Source organism: Ursus americanus, chromosome 22 (genome assembly GCF_024610735.1).
Source record: "Ursus americanus isolate L20-20 chromosome 22, mUrsAme1.1.p, whole genome shotgun sequence".
In the NCBI taxonomy this organism is placed as follows: domain Eukaryota; kingdom Metazoa; phylum Chordata; class Mammalia; order Carnivora; family Ursidae; genus Ursus; species Ursus americanus.
The window spans coordinates 13860620-13875028 of record NC_142148.1 but is presented as its reverse complement, the minus strand read 5'-3'; the positions used below and the strand labels follow the sequence as shown (position 1 = coordinate 13875028).

Here is a 14409-nt window from a genome sequence, read left to right as displayed (position 1 = left end):
TGCTGAGGCTCAGAAAGGTGCGGTGCGGGGGCGGGGGGGGGGGTCCCACGTCAAGCAGCTGATCAGCACGGAGACGTGGGATGGGAAGCCATCAAGTTTTGTGATTAGAGAAGTGGCATAAACTGGCTTTACAAGGGTGCCTCTGGCTGCTGAGTGAGGGAGAATATGGGGGGCAGGGCAGAAGCAGGGGGAGGAGTGGGGAGACCACTGATTACAGCAGTGCTGGGAGAGGGAAGGGGCTCCAGGGGGATCTGGGCTTCCTCATCATTGCAGCATCCTCAGGACCCAGCACAGAGCCGGATGCAGCCAAGGTGCTCCATAAATACCCAGGGAATGAATGAGTGAAGAAGTGAGAGAATGGATGACCAAAATCAAGGCAGGAGGGAACTAGCCACCCCCACACAGCCTGAGTGATCAGCACGGGCCCGCTGTATAGGGTGCCCAGCTAAGGTGCTGAGTGGATAAGCGAGCCAAGTTCCAGGTAGGGAGAGAGGAGGAAAAGAGCGAAGGAGAGGAAGGAGGAGGAGGGAACGGGAGGGAAGGGAGAGAGAGGAAAGAAAGAGGGACAGAGGATATGGAAAACCCAAAAGAAGCCACTCCCAAACTATTAGAAGTTATAGAGCAATTCAGTAACGTGGCGGGATACAAAATCAATGCTCAGAAATCAGTTGCATTTCTATACACGAATAACGAGACCGAAGAAAGAGAAATTAGGGAATCCATCCCATTTACAATAGCACCAAAAACCATACGTTACCTTGGAATTAACTTAACCAGAGATGTAAAGGACCTATATTCTAGAAACTATAAATCACTCTTGAAAGACATTGAGGAAGACATAAAAAGATGGAAAGATATTCCATGCTCATGGATCGGAAGAATTAACATAGTTAAAATGTCCATGCTACCCAGAGCAATCTACACTTTCAATGCTATCCCGATCAAAATAGCAAGGACATTTTTCAAAGAACTGGAACAAACAGTCCTTAAATTTGTATGGAAACAGAAAAGGCCCCGAATCTCCAAGGAACTGTTGAAAAGGAAAAACAAAGCTGGGGGCATCACAATGCCGGATTTCGAGCTGTACTACAAAGCTGTGATCACAAAGACAGCATGGTACTGGCACAAAAACAGACACATAGACCAATGGAACAGAATAGAGAGCCCAGAAATGGACCCTCGGCTCTTTGGGCAACTAATATTTGATAAAGCAGGAAAAAACATCCGGTGGGAAAAAGACAGTCTCTTCAATAAATGGTGCTGGGAAAATTGGACAGCTACATGCAAAAGAATGAAACTTGACCACTATCTCACACCATACACAAAAATAAACTCCAAATGGATGAAAGACCTCAATGTGAGACAGGAATCCATCAAAATTCTAGAGGAGAACATAGGCAACAACCTCTACGACATCGGCCAAAGCAACCTTTTTCATGACACATCCCCAAAGGCAAGAGAAACAAAAGATAAAATGAATTTATGGGACTTCATCAAGATTAAAAGTTTCTGCACAGCCAAGGAAACAGTCAGAAAAACTAAGAGGCAGCCCACGGAATGGGAGAATATATTTGCAAATGACACTACAGATAAAGGACTGGTATCCAAGATCTACAAAGAACTTCTCAAACTCAATACACGAGAAACAAATAAACAAATCAAAAAATGGGCAGAAGATATGAACAGACACTTTTCCAATGAAGACATACAAATGGCTAACAGACACATGAAAAAATGTTCAAAATCATTAGCCATCAAGGAAATTCAAATCAAAACCACACTGAGATACCACCTTACGCCAGTTAGAATGGCAAAAATAGACAAGGCAAGAAACAACAATTGTTGGAGAGGATGTGGAGAAAGGGGATCCCTCCTACATTGTTGGTGGGAATGCAAGTTGGTACAGCCACTCTGGAAAACAGTGTGGAGGTCCCTTAAAAAGTTAAAAATTGAGCTACCCTATGACCCAGCCATTGCACTACTGGGTATTTACCCCAAAGATACAGACGTAGTGAAGAGAAGGGCCATATGCACCCCAATGTTCATAGCAGCAATGTCCACAATAGCTAAATCGTGGAAGGAGCCGAGATGCCCTTCAACAGATGACTGGATTAAGAAGTTGTGGTCCATATATACAATGGAATATTACTCAGCTATCAGAAAGAACGAGTTCTCAACATTTGCTACAACATGGACAGCACTGGAGGAGATAATGCTAAGTGAAATAAGTCAAGCAGAGAAAGACAACTATCATATGATTTCTCTCATCTATGGAACATAAGAACTAGGATGATCAGTAGGGGAAGAAAGGGATAAAGAAAGGGGGGGGTAATCAGAAGGGGGAATGAAACATGAGAGACTATGGACTATGAGAAACAAACTGAGGACTTCAGAGGGGAGGGAGGTGGGGGAATGGGATAGACCGGTGATGGGTAGTAAGGAGGGCACATATTGCATGGTGCACTGGGTGTTATACACAACTAATGAATCATCGAGCCTTACATCGGAAACCGGGGATGTACTGTATGGTGACTAACATAATATAATAAAAAATCATTAAAAAAAAAAAAAAAAGAAAAGAAAGAGGGACAGAGGAAGGAGGGGACAAGAGGAGGGAGGGAGGAGGATGGAAGGGGAGGGAAGCTTCTTCAACGACAGTAACTGGCGACCTCTGCTGGCAAACAGAGAGCTCCTCTGGACTCAAGAAAGGGCAATTTGGTCCTTTGGTGGGGCAGCACCCTGAATTCAGGACACAGGAGGAAAGTCCCAGTGCCCTTGTCAGCTGGGTTCTCACAGCCCTGGGTTCTAGCAGCCAGCAGCAACCGGGTTAGGACCAGGATGAGGTGAGTGAGGCTCTCACTAGGGCACACATTTAAGGGGGCACCTAAAAACTCAGTCATCAAGACAAATATTTTAATAATTGAAAAACAATTAAAAACAATAATAAAAAAAAAAACTTCGCTAACTATGGCCCACAAGCTGTCTGCCTGGTTTTGTAAATAAATTGTATTGGAACCTGGGTCAGGGTCAGGGTTGACTTTCTCAGCCACAGCAGAGATGATGCACACAGCCCTTGGCTGGTGGTGTTCCCAGATCCTCGTGGCCAGCAAGAACATGACTGCCTGTGCAAGGACTCACTATGCCCAACGTGGGTAACTCCATTCCGTGGCCCATGGGCCAGCCACAGGAGCTCTTTTAAGCGTTCTAGAAGATGTGGGCATTGTGTCCTTTGCAGTGTTGGACGGGTCTCAATGTCACATCACATTTCCCTGACTGCCACTCACTAGCCGTGTGACCTGGGGCAAGGCTCAATTTCCCTGTACCTGCATTGTGTCCTCTGTAAAACAGGTTAATGCATGCAAAGAACTCAGTAACTGCTCAATGGTGAACTGCTGGGGTTACGAATGTGGGTTTGAATCCCAGCTCTGTCACTGATGTGACCCTAGGACATGATGCTTTACATTGCTGAGCACCATTCCTCATCTGTAAAATGAGGTTTATAATCCATCTGGGAAGGTTCCAGTCGGAACTCACACAGAGCTGCTAGTGCCATTGGCTCGCGGTGGCAAAGCGCCGGCTGTCCCCACAAGAACTTTGAGGAATCGGAATTGCAGAGGGTTGCTTAGCCCTTTGTGAGATGCTGAACCAGGGACGGAACCACTGCTCGCCTCGGAATGTTTGCTAATTCCTTATTTCCCATCACGGCCACGGGCTGAGTACACAGACGGACTGTTCTCCTCCTGGAACATCTGTGGTTTCTCCAGGAGCCCCCTCTCCCTCAATGCTTGCAAAGACCATTTAAAATGTTCTGCTGCTGCTGCTGCCTCTATGGCCACTGGCCACCACGTCACACGCAGCAATGGTTCGCGGCACACACGTCAAGGCCTCCATCCCAGGCTACTGCCATCACCGGCCCGGGTAGCTGCGAAGCCTTCTCCCTGGTTTCTCGCTTCCCCTCTTGCCCCCTTTAAACCTTTTCCTACCAATGGCATCCTTTCAAAACATAAGTGTGACATCTCCCTGTTTAAAACACTCTAGGTCACACCGAGAACAAAACCCAGGCTGGCCACAAGGCCCTGCGTGATCTGGTCCTTACCCACCTCCCCGATCTCACTTCCTGCTCCTCCTCCGCTCTCTGCAAACCAGCCACCCCGGAAAGCCGGAGGATGCTCCTCCTTCACCAACTTTGTCCCTGGAACAGCTCCCCACCTCCCCGTTCTCCTTCACACGGCAGTTCCAACATCAGTTTGTTTGCTAGGAGAGTAAGGCCAGCCTCATGTCCCCTCTGTGCCCCCAGCACACAGTGAGCACTAGGTATCTGCTGACCTACTGGCTGCACACGTGCCCCAACCTCCCCCGCCCCCCGCCCTGGGCAGATATGAGCCTCATTAGCCTTACAGTACTCGTGAGGAAATGGGAATGAGCCCTCTCATTGACTGAAATAATTGAAAAAATTATTGCCAGCCCCTAGGGTCCCTGAAGTTTGTTAAAAACGTTCTATAATGCCAACACATATTATAATAATATAAAGATAAGAATAGAGTAATATAAGCAATATATATAATTATTATAACATAAATATATAAAATAATATAATATCATATCCAGTATCTCATTTCTTAAAGTACCAGTGAGGAGCACATGGGCTTGGGAGCCAGGTACAAGTACCCTCTGCTACCTGTGACATCTTGGACAAGTTCCCCCCTTTCTGAGCCCAGTTCTCCATCCACAAACTGGGGATAATACCCAACTTGGAGTTGTTTTAGATCCAATACGAACACTCCTGGCACAGTATCTGACAAGCAGTAAACAGGCAATATTAACTCTCCTCTCTACTAGGCACCACTATCCAAGAAGGGAAGTTTTCTGCCACACGCACAGGGCTGACTGTGGTGAAGGAAACACAGTCCCGGACCCACGGGAAAGCTCACTCCCCGCGCACCCCAGTATCCCACAGGTTACCGGCCACACGTAAGGCACTCAAAGTATTTATTTGCTAGCTGGAGCTGGCAAGGAGGAAAGGTACTTTATTTTATACCTCCCCACAGCCACACACCTCTGGGGAAGAAACTGAGGCTGGGCAGGGTTTTCAGTGTAAGCTAGCTGGTGGCATTTTGCACCTTCACTCAGTTTCCCTGCCGCTTTCCCTTAAACCAGGCTTTTTCAAACTTCAGTCCTTCCCAAGCCACTCCACCTCTTTTGTTCTACCTACTTACTACCTGTGATAAAAATCAACTCACTTTTTTACCTGCATAAACTAAAAGGAACCTTGTATTGATCACTGGCCTTCATTAGAAGGTAACCGTAAAAATACAGAACGAAAATGAAAACAATCCTGTATAAAATTATACAAATTTCAGCTGCCTGAAAGCTATCAGCCTGCTTTTTGTAAATAAGACTAATTGGAGTTGAGCAGTATTTTTCCTTTTTGTACTATGACCCCCAAAAGAAATATATTTTATATCAAAACTCGGTATATACCCTTGTCTATATATACCTTTGAAACAAATTTTTTAAACAGTACTTACATGTCATGCACTCTGGATATTCCCTAGTCTATGATTCTACTTCATTTTTAAAACACTGGCTGCATCCCACTATACTGGTTTCCAGAGGACTATGCCATGTACACAACAAAAAAAATGGTGGATTGGCGGGTTGATAGAGACATCCGTGAGACTTTGTCCTCGTCTCACCCAAAGGACTGTAAAGCAAATAACGTTGTCTCTATGTGGTTCCATGTTCTGCAATGCCATGCTCACATACCCGACGTATACATGGCGCAGCCGGAGAAAGCCTGTCCTAGATCTCTTCCAGACACCCAACTCTGCCTAGAGCTTCTGTACACAGTAAGCTGCTGAGAACAGTCGACTGCAGAGGATAATTACACTTAACAAGCATGATCACAGACCGCTTAAAAATACCTCAACACCTTTATTTAGGTCTAATCTACTCGGAGCACTCCTTCAAATTCACTTGGACATAAATGGCCTAAATGTCTGTACTCGTCAGAGAGACTCTTCTACCCGACCATGGACCTCTTTCTTCCTCTCAGGCGCACTTCATCTAGTTTTTTTAGCACTGGCTTGGACTTTTTGGAGAAGGTGGCGTAGCTCTTCAGAAAGGCTTCAAACACAGTCTCAGTATTGGGATGGGTACTGAGGAAGGCTTTCTCTAGCACGTAGAGGTCAACTCCCTTATCTTCCGGAAGTGCTGAAATGAAACTGAGCCCAAAGTCTATGAGCACAATGTTCAGCTGTTCCACAGGGGGTTTCAGGAGCATGTTCGAGGTGGTGAGATCACCGTGAATGAGGTCTTCATCATGCATTCGAGCCAAAACCTGCCCAACTGTCTTGGCTAAGCCAAGGAGACTTTGGGGAGTATTTTCAGTCTCCATAGTGGACTGGATATAATCTCGAACAGTCACTGAGCCTTCAATTTCTTCCATATATAAGCAGTTGGAAGCATAGTCTACAAAAAAGACAACGGGGGCAGATATCCCTGCAACCAAGATAGAAATGGTTATTGGATTAGATTCTTTCTTAATGTTAAGTTTAATTTTCAAAGATTGAGCCAGACTTTTACAGGGCATATCTGCTTATTTCAGGAAAAATGATTTAGGAATGCTGCAGAATAGTACAGCTTAACTCATCTGGAAGTTTCCCTTGCTCATGCCCTGCAGGATTGTGCCTTAAGCCACCCCAGAGCTAAGCTTAGTAGTGCCAAAGTGCCCTCCTCCTTTCCACTCTTTATGATTGGATTTCATTTGTCATACTTCGTCCCTAAACAAAACAAAACAAAGAGCCAGAAGGGTAAGCATAGTCAGAGTAGGCTCTACCTCGAAAGGACACAAACAGGCCAAACAGAGTGTTGGCTGAGAGATTCACCTTTGCAGTCAGAAAGGATGGGTTCAAATCCTGGCTCCCTTCCTTGTTAGTTGTATAACCTAAAAGTCACATCAATTCTCTAAGCTTGTTTCTGTTTCTAGAACAGGAGAATGATACCTCCAATAATTGAAAGAATTCATTGCATTCAAAGATTCAGTGAATATTTATTGAATGACACTCGGGCCCAGCACACTTTTCTAGATACTGGAGACTTAGCAGTGAGGATACAGCAGGAAACAAAGCAGCTCTGATCCCTCCTTAATGGAACTTAATCCTAGAGAGGGTGAAAATAGAAAACAGGAACACACAAGTAACTTCATTAAACTTAGGCAAGGGCAGAGATATGTCTGTTTGTTTGCTACTGAACTTCCTCCAGCTCTCCCACTACCTAACAATGTTCTGGTGTAAAGCAGGTGCCTAAGAATATTAATAAAAGCGAAAGGATGTGTAAAAGTCAAAAGCCAGTGTTTCTGAGTCAGAGGTTATGGGCTGAAAGCCTGGCTGGGTCACTCACTAGCTGTGTAACCTTGGGCAAGTTACTTCCCCTCTGAGCCTCAGTTTCTCATCTGAGCATAAGGCATACCGTGGTGCTGTACAACGGTGTTTTAATGAAAAAGTAATTAACGATTTTATGAAATCTAAAATGTACTGAGTGCTATGTACCAGCCATACAACCAAACATACTGTGACTTCCCTTTACAGGCGAGGAAACTGAGGGCGAGGTTAAATAATTTGTTGAAAGCCTGCATATGACTCAGTGGTGTCGGTATTTGAACCCAGAGAGCCTGGCTCCCCGGCAAGTATTTGTAATTACATCAGCTTCTTAAAAGTAATGAATGAAGAGATAATGATCGAACACTGAGATGGTACAAATGGGGAAATCGAGGCTCGGGGCAGTTAAACAGCATGCTCCCTGTCGAGCAATAGTGGAAGAGCCGGGAACTGAACCGGGAGCAATGGCTCCAGGACAAACGCTCCTCGCTGCTAGGAAAGGCAGCTCCTTAAGAATGAAGGAATGAATGAGAGAGATGAAAGGTTGGCATTTCTCAGCAGAAGTTCACGCAGAGGGTACAAAGCGAGAGACTGAGGGGAAAACGGGGCGCGGCGCTCAGGGGAGACCCTTGCCCGCGTCGCTCGGGCCCCCGAGCCCCCGGGCCGGGCCGCCTCACCTGCGCGGCGGCAGCGGAGCAGCGCCCGGGCCTCCTGCACCGTCCGCCGCCGGCCGAGCCGCGCCTCCAGCGCCGGGTGCCGGTAGCCCTTGGGGAAGCGGTGCTTCACCACGGCCGCGCGGCCCTGAAAGCGGCCGCGGAACACGCGCGCCTCAGCGCCCTGCTTCACCAACTCCAGGCCGCTCAAGAAGCGGCTGCTCCGCTCCCGGGCCGCGGCCAGCGCTTCTGCCTCCGGTGCCGGCTCGTCGTTCTTCTCGGCCGCAGCTGCAGCACTGGCGGCCGCCATGACTACGCCTCGGCGCCGCCGCTCGGAGCCCGTCGGCTCTCTCCGGAAACTGCCGGCGATGTTCGGCTCGCGTTGTCGTAAGTCTTCGGACCTCTTCGGCCACTCCAGTGCCGACACTTCCGCCGGTGGAAGTGGCCCCGCCTCCGACATCTTCGGCTATTCCCATAAAGCCTCGGCAACTCTCGGTCAGAAACTTCGCCTTTCCCGGGCTCTCTCCAGAAGCGCTGAGGCTCGTGGTCGGCCTTGGTGGCTCCGCCTCCTAGTTCTGTGGCTCCTTCCGGAAATAGTTCACTAATGGTATCCCCTTTTTATTCTTAAAAGCGTGCTAGTTTGGATGGTAAATCTACCTATAGGTGGTAGAGTGGCGGCGGGGTGTGGGCAGTGGTACAATTTTAAATAAGGTGGTTAAGAAGGCTTCTGTGAAAAGAAAGCGCTTCAATGAACAGGTGGCCTTTGAGCCCTGTGAATGGATGCCTGAAAGAAGAGCATTCCAGGCAGAAGGAAGAGCAAGTGCAAAGGCCCTGGGGGAGAAGTGTGCTTGGCATGTTTGGGGAAGAGCAAGTCTCTGTACTTTAGTTTCTCATCTACCAAATAAGACTGTAAAGAATACCCATCATGGAGGTTTTGCGAGGATTAAATACGTAACTGGGGGTAAAACACATAGAACTATGCAGGCACATGATGAGCATTCCCAGGTGAAAACTATTATTATTTATGGAGGGCTTAATACAATAGCTATTATAAGTAGACTCCCAGCGCCAACCACTCTTCGGGGGGAGGGTCCTCCCCAAAGTGTGGTGCCCCCCAGGGGGCCACCAGAGCTGCATTGCACTGTAGAAAACCCTCCATTACCCCAGGTCTTGGCTGCCAGTGCTCAGACGCAGGAGCGGGGTGGTTTGTGTGGCTGACAGCACGAACCCTGACTGGTCCCACCACTGAACAGCTGGGTGTTTTGGTGATTGTGCTAGTTAGGGTACAGGATAAGCTGCTGTAACAAAGTGACCTAAAAATAGTGGCTTGATTATGAGAGATCTTTCTTTCTTATGTAAAAGTATAGATCTGGCATCCTTAAGTCATTGCTATCTTCTCTGAGTCTATTCCAGTTGCTCCCCTACTCCAGTTGGCAAGAAGAGGGATGAGGGTGGGGACAGGCAGCTAAGAACTTGACCCCAAAGTTCCACACGTCCCTGCCTCTCATATCCTATTGGCCAGAACTCAGTCACATGGCCCATGAAGCTCAAAAGGAAGCTGGAAAAACTATTCTCTAGCAGGGCAGCCATGAACTCAGCTACAACTTTGGGAAAATATTATGAAAAGGAAGTAGGGGAGGAATTATAACAGGGGACAATGAGTAGACTGCCAAAAGTTTTGCTATTTTAAGCTGCAAGTAGCAGATTTTTCAACTAAATAGCTTACTTAGGATTAACAGTAAGTTCATTTATTTATTTATTTTTAAAGATTTTATTTATTTATTTATTTGACAGAGAGAGAGAGACAGCCAGCAAGAGAGGGAACACAGGCAGAGGGAGTGGAAGAGGAAGAAGCAGACTCCCAGCGGAGGAGCCTGATACGGGGCTCGATCCCAAAACGCTGGGATCACGCCCTGAGCCGAAGGCAGACGTTTAATGACTAAGCCACCCAGGTGCCCCAGTAAGTTCATTTATTATCCAACAGAACAAAATTTTATGAAGTGAGGGGTCCCAGGTGTCCTTTAGTCACTTTATGAGTTTAGGGACCCAAGCTCTTTCCATGCCCTTCACCGGCCTCAGCTTTGGTCCCTACACTTGTCGTCTTATGGTTACAAGACGGCCACCAAATTTCCACACATGATATGAGGACACAAAAACATCTGGCCAAAAAAGAGAGGAGCTACATCTTATACACCTCTCTTTATTTGGGAGAAAACCCCTTGCTGGAAGTCCCTCCTCTCCCACCAGGCTTCCTCCACAGGACATTGGCCACGATCGGCCCACGCGTCTTTGCTTTAGCTGCTGAGGAAGCTGGTAAAGTGAGGATCTGGCATTTTTGGCCTGTACAGGCAGAGAGCTGCTCTAGAAGCAAGGAGGAAGGGAGCTAGGCATGGCCCCTGGGGAGGCAGCCAAGGTGCCTGGCGCACGGTGGATGCGACAGCAAGCATTGTCTCTTTAAGGTTCAGATTCATCATCCTCAGAATGAGGGCAATTAGTTTTACTGTGACAATGACTTATTAAGATTAAGTGAGATGTTGCTCGTGAGGGTGCCTGGGGGATGGCAGACACTCTTCGTGTGCTCATTTTCCTCCCCCCATCATTGGGACCCTGTTTGAAATACTGAAGAAAGGCCCTTTCGTCCAAGGGTTGCTATGACACCAACCCTCAGCTCTGCAGCCCCTGCATTCCATTCATACACAGGGCAAGCCACCTTTTCAGGCATCAGACCCTTTGTGTGGGCGCAATGTGGTTTCCAGCATCTTTCATCAGCCCAGACTACTCAGAGCTCACCCAGAACCAATGCCATTTACAATGCCCGGTTTCCCAAGTCTGTGGCTTCATTATCATAATTGTTAGTGGCCCCATAGCCATCTCCATGGTTACCGAATCTGTCTGAACCCCTCCTTTGGAAAATCCACTGTGCAAACATACTTACAAGTCCCAGGCTCGCTGTGGTCAGACTGGTTCTGGCTTCTACTGTAGGAAACCCTAGTTTCAAACCTTTCAATGGCTCCCCATTGTGCTGAGGATTAAAGACCCACAAGATCCTGCATGGGACACTTCTGTCCCTCTTCCAGGCTCATCTCCTGCCAAGCTCCCATTGGCTCTCTGATCTTCAAACACATTTGCCTTCTCTCAGTCTCTCATTCTTACCAGGCTCCCTCTTGTGATAGGGCCTTTGCATCTGCTATTTCCCATAACAGAAGTGCTCTTCCCTCCCTTTGTTGCCTAGACTCATCCAAGCATCTTTGCACACTCAGCTCAAATGTCACTTCCTCAGGGAGGCCCTTTCTGATTTCTCAGAGGAGAGAAAATCCAACTTCGATGAGTTCTGACGTCCCTTTCTGCCATCGTCACAGACTATCCTTTTTTGTTTGTTTGTATGACCATTTAAGTAGTGGCAGGATTTAGTTCCTCATCAGCTGTTCCTGGAGGCCACCCGCAGTTCGTGCGTTTTGGGCCCCTCCATCGGGCAGCGCACAATATGGCAGGTGGCCTCATCAGAGAGGGTGACAGGTCAGAAGCGCGTGAGCAAGATGGAGATCACCATGATATCCATCACTTTTGCTGTATTAGAAACGGGTTAGTCGGTCCTGCCCACCTTCATGGGAAGCCATTTTTGAAGATGCTTACCAAAAGGACCCGTGAAATCATTTCTGTTCTCACTTGGGCCAACAAATGAAGAGGGATTCTCTATTCTCTAGGAGAGACAGAGCCCAGCAGCGAGCCTACACACGTTGTCATGACTTTAACACGAACCACAGAGATCAAAGAACATCTAGGGACTTTATGCCCTTTCTATTATATAAATTCTATAGGTTACCTCATGGTAATGGAACAGCCCAGGCCTTGCTGTACTAGGCCCCCATGTCACCAATCTATCATAGCCACTAACTCAGGAGACCAAGGGGTGAGCACGACCCTGGCCCACTGTCCCAATCCGGGAATCCTCTGGGGGCTGGACAGATTGGAAGCATGGCTCCTGGCTGGGTCTGCCAATACTGTTGTCAAACAAACACAGATTAACTCATCGCAAGAGAAGCCAATAACTCAAGAGGCAGGCAAGGGTTTGGAAAAGAGAAAGGGAGAAATTTATTTGGCTTGCAGGCAGCCAGTGGTGGGGGGAGGGTGGTAGGCTCAAGCCTTAACAACTGACCTCTCCCCCCACAAGAGGCACCTAGGGTTTTATAAGGAGAGGTTCAGGGGTTACCGCAAGGCACCTAGCAGGGAGCGAGTGATCATGAGTGGGGATCAGTATGTGTTCGGTACATGGTCACGGGCAGAGAAGGGGATTGTTCTTCTAAGCATTCCTTTGCTCTCAGGGCTTTTCTGGCCTGGCGATTGGAATGTTCCAGTCATTCCAAAACATCTTCATCAACGCAAGAAAGTGCAATAAGAAATAAGCACAGTGGGTTTCAGTTAGAGCATGAGTTAAGGGGTCTTGTCTATTTCTGGCTTTAACTGTTGGGGTCTATAGTTGGGCAAGAGGGGGCTCCCTGACAACCAGGTGACAATTCTAGGTATTCACAGATGAAGGAGGAATTGTCATGTGACAATGGCCACGAGGCCTCCTCGGGCTCTTCTCCATCCCGGAAAGGCAGTAGAGCGTGATGGAGAAGAGGCTGATTTCCCCATAAGTGGGCTAGACTCCCTGCTCAGCTACATACTGGTGTGTGTCCTTGATCTTACCTCTTATGCAAGCAACTTACTTCACTCCCTTTGTCTCAGTTTCCTCATTCATAAAATGGGAGCAAAGGGTAACTATTACTATCTCATTAAGCAGCTGTGAGGGTTAACAGTGAGCTAATACATGCAAAGTACTTAAAGTGTATAATTATCACTTAATAGTTTCAGCTATCGTTCCTATTATTATTGCTGCATAACAACTTACTCCAGAACTTTGCACCTTAAAAACAGCCATTTATTATACTCCTGGAGTTTGCAGGTCAGGAATCCAGTCTGGAAACAGAAGGGATAGCTTGTCTCTGCTCCACAATGTCCAGAGCCTCCGCTGGAAAGATTTGACGGCTACCAGCTGGAATCACCCGAAGGCATGTTCTGGAAACAGTGCTGGACGACTTCAAGGTGAGGACCACCCACTGGCGTGTCCGCAGGCGGCCTCTCTGTGCCTTGGGCTTCTTCACAGCATGGCAGCATCCCGGTAGTTGGACTTCTTAGAGACTCAGGGTTCCTGGTGCCAATGTCCCAGTGTCCCAGCCTCCGGAGTCACGCAGTGCCAACTCTCTGCGACCTGCCGTTCGAGGGCATTCCCAAGCTCAGTTGGACTTCAAGGGAGTTAACAAAGAATTTCAGAGCCCTGTTTTCAAACTGTCCTACTGGCGACCTGGGTGTGCTGTTGTCAGAACTGTACAAGGGTCCCCTGGCTCGGAGGGTCTTGTCGGTGCTTCTTTGCCGAGAGGCCTGTGTGTGTCTGTAACATACGATCCCCACTGGGGGAACTGCCGATGCCCATGGACGAGCGTATCCATGTGGACATGCCGTGAGAGGCTGCGTGAGCCTGGGGCCGTGCGAGTACTGATCTTATATGTGCATTTTTGCCTGAGAAGGAAAATTAGTGGGGTGTCCCCAGCCTGGTTCCTTTCTGGAGCTCATATATGGAATTGCCCACCTATTTCCACTTGGATACCTAATGAGAACTTAACTGTCGCACGGCCAGAACAGAACTCTACCCCAAGCCGCTCCTCTCCCAGTGGGTAAGTCCTTCTTGAGTCTATCTGCCCTCAGACCTACTTTCCTCCCACCCCCCCACCCCCTGCTGCTATCCCCTATGTCCAAATCAACCTCTCTCTCTCACCTCCCAACAACCTCCTCCCCTTGGGTCCCCCTATTTCTGCCCTTGCTCCCTATAACCTACTAGAACTCTCCAATGATATCTTGTGTCCATGGGAATAAAATCCACATTCCCTACCCTGGCCTCCCAAGGTCTTAAATGGTCTGGCCCTTGCCAACCCCTCCCTCCACTCTCCCCACCAAAGCCTGGGCTCCAGACACCGGGGCTTCACTTCCATTGTTCTTTATACTCCAGAAGCTCCTTCCACCACCGCTGGCCTTTGCCTTTGCCCTTCCCTTCGCCAGGAACCTCAGGTCTCAGCTCAAGCTCCCTCCAGAGAGCAGACTTCCCAGGCCCGCAGCTGAAGCAGCTGCCCGTGGCTGTACACGCCAGCGCCCTGGGTCTCGTGTCTGCCCAGACTTTACCACTGCCTGGGCGTCTCTGGGTCCTTCAGTCGTGTATTTCTCCTCTTCCTCCACGAGAAAGCTAACTCCGCAAGAACAACAAAGACTCTCTCTTGTGCTTCCAGCCCATCACCAAAGCCCAGCACAGTGCCTGTGGGACTTGGTGGGGGGGTGTCCCAATG

The 14409-nt window shown here is 48.3% G+C and overlaps 1 protein-coding gene across 1 annotated transcript; it reads right to left on the bottom strand.

The window, feature by feature from the left end:
- Positions 1-5914: 5914 nt before the first annotated feature.
- Positions 5915-8376, bottom strand: TP53RK (TP53 regulating kinase). Its single transcript, XM_045804760.2, has 2 exons — positions 8057-8376; positions 5915-6501 (listed from the first exon to the last, which is right to left on the bottom strand). Exons 1-2 carry the CDS (start codon positions 8340-8342, stop codon positions 6023-6025), a joined length of 765 nt encoding a protein of 254 aa, XP_045660716.1. The 5' UTR covers positions 8343-8376; the 3' UTR covers positions 5915-6022.
- Between the last annotated feature and the right edge of the window lie 6033 nt (positions 8377-14409).

Bases quoted from the DNA above. Each gene is read 5' to 3' on its own strand.
- TP53RK (XM_045804760.2), bottom strand. From the start codon at position 8,342: ATGGCGGCCGCCAGTGCTGCAGCTGCGGCCGAGAAGAACGACGAGCCG. The intron at 6,502-8,056 runs GTGAGGCGGCCC...TCTTGGTTGCAG, and splicing joins GCTCCGCTGCCGCCGCGCAG to GGATATCTGCCCCCGTTGTC.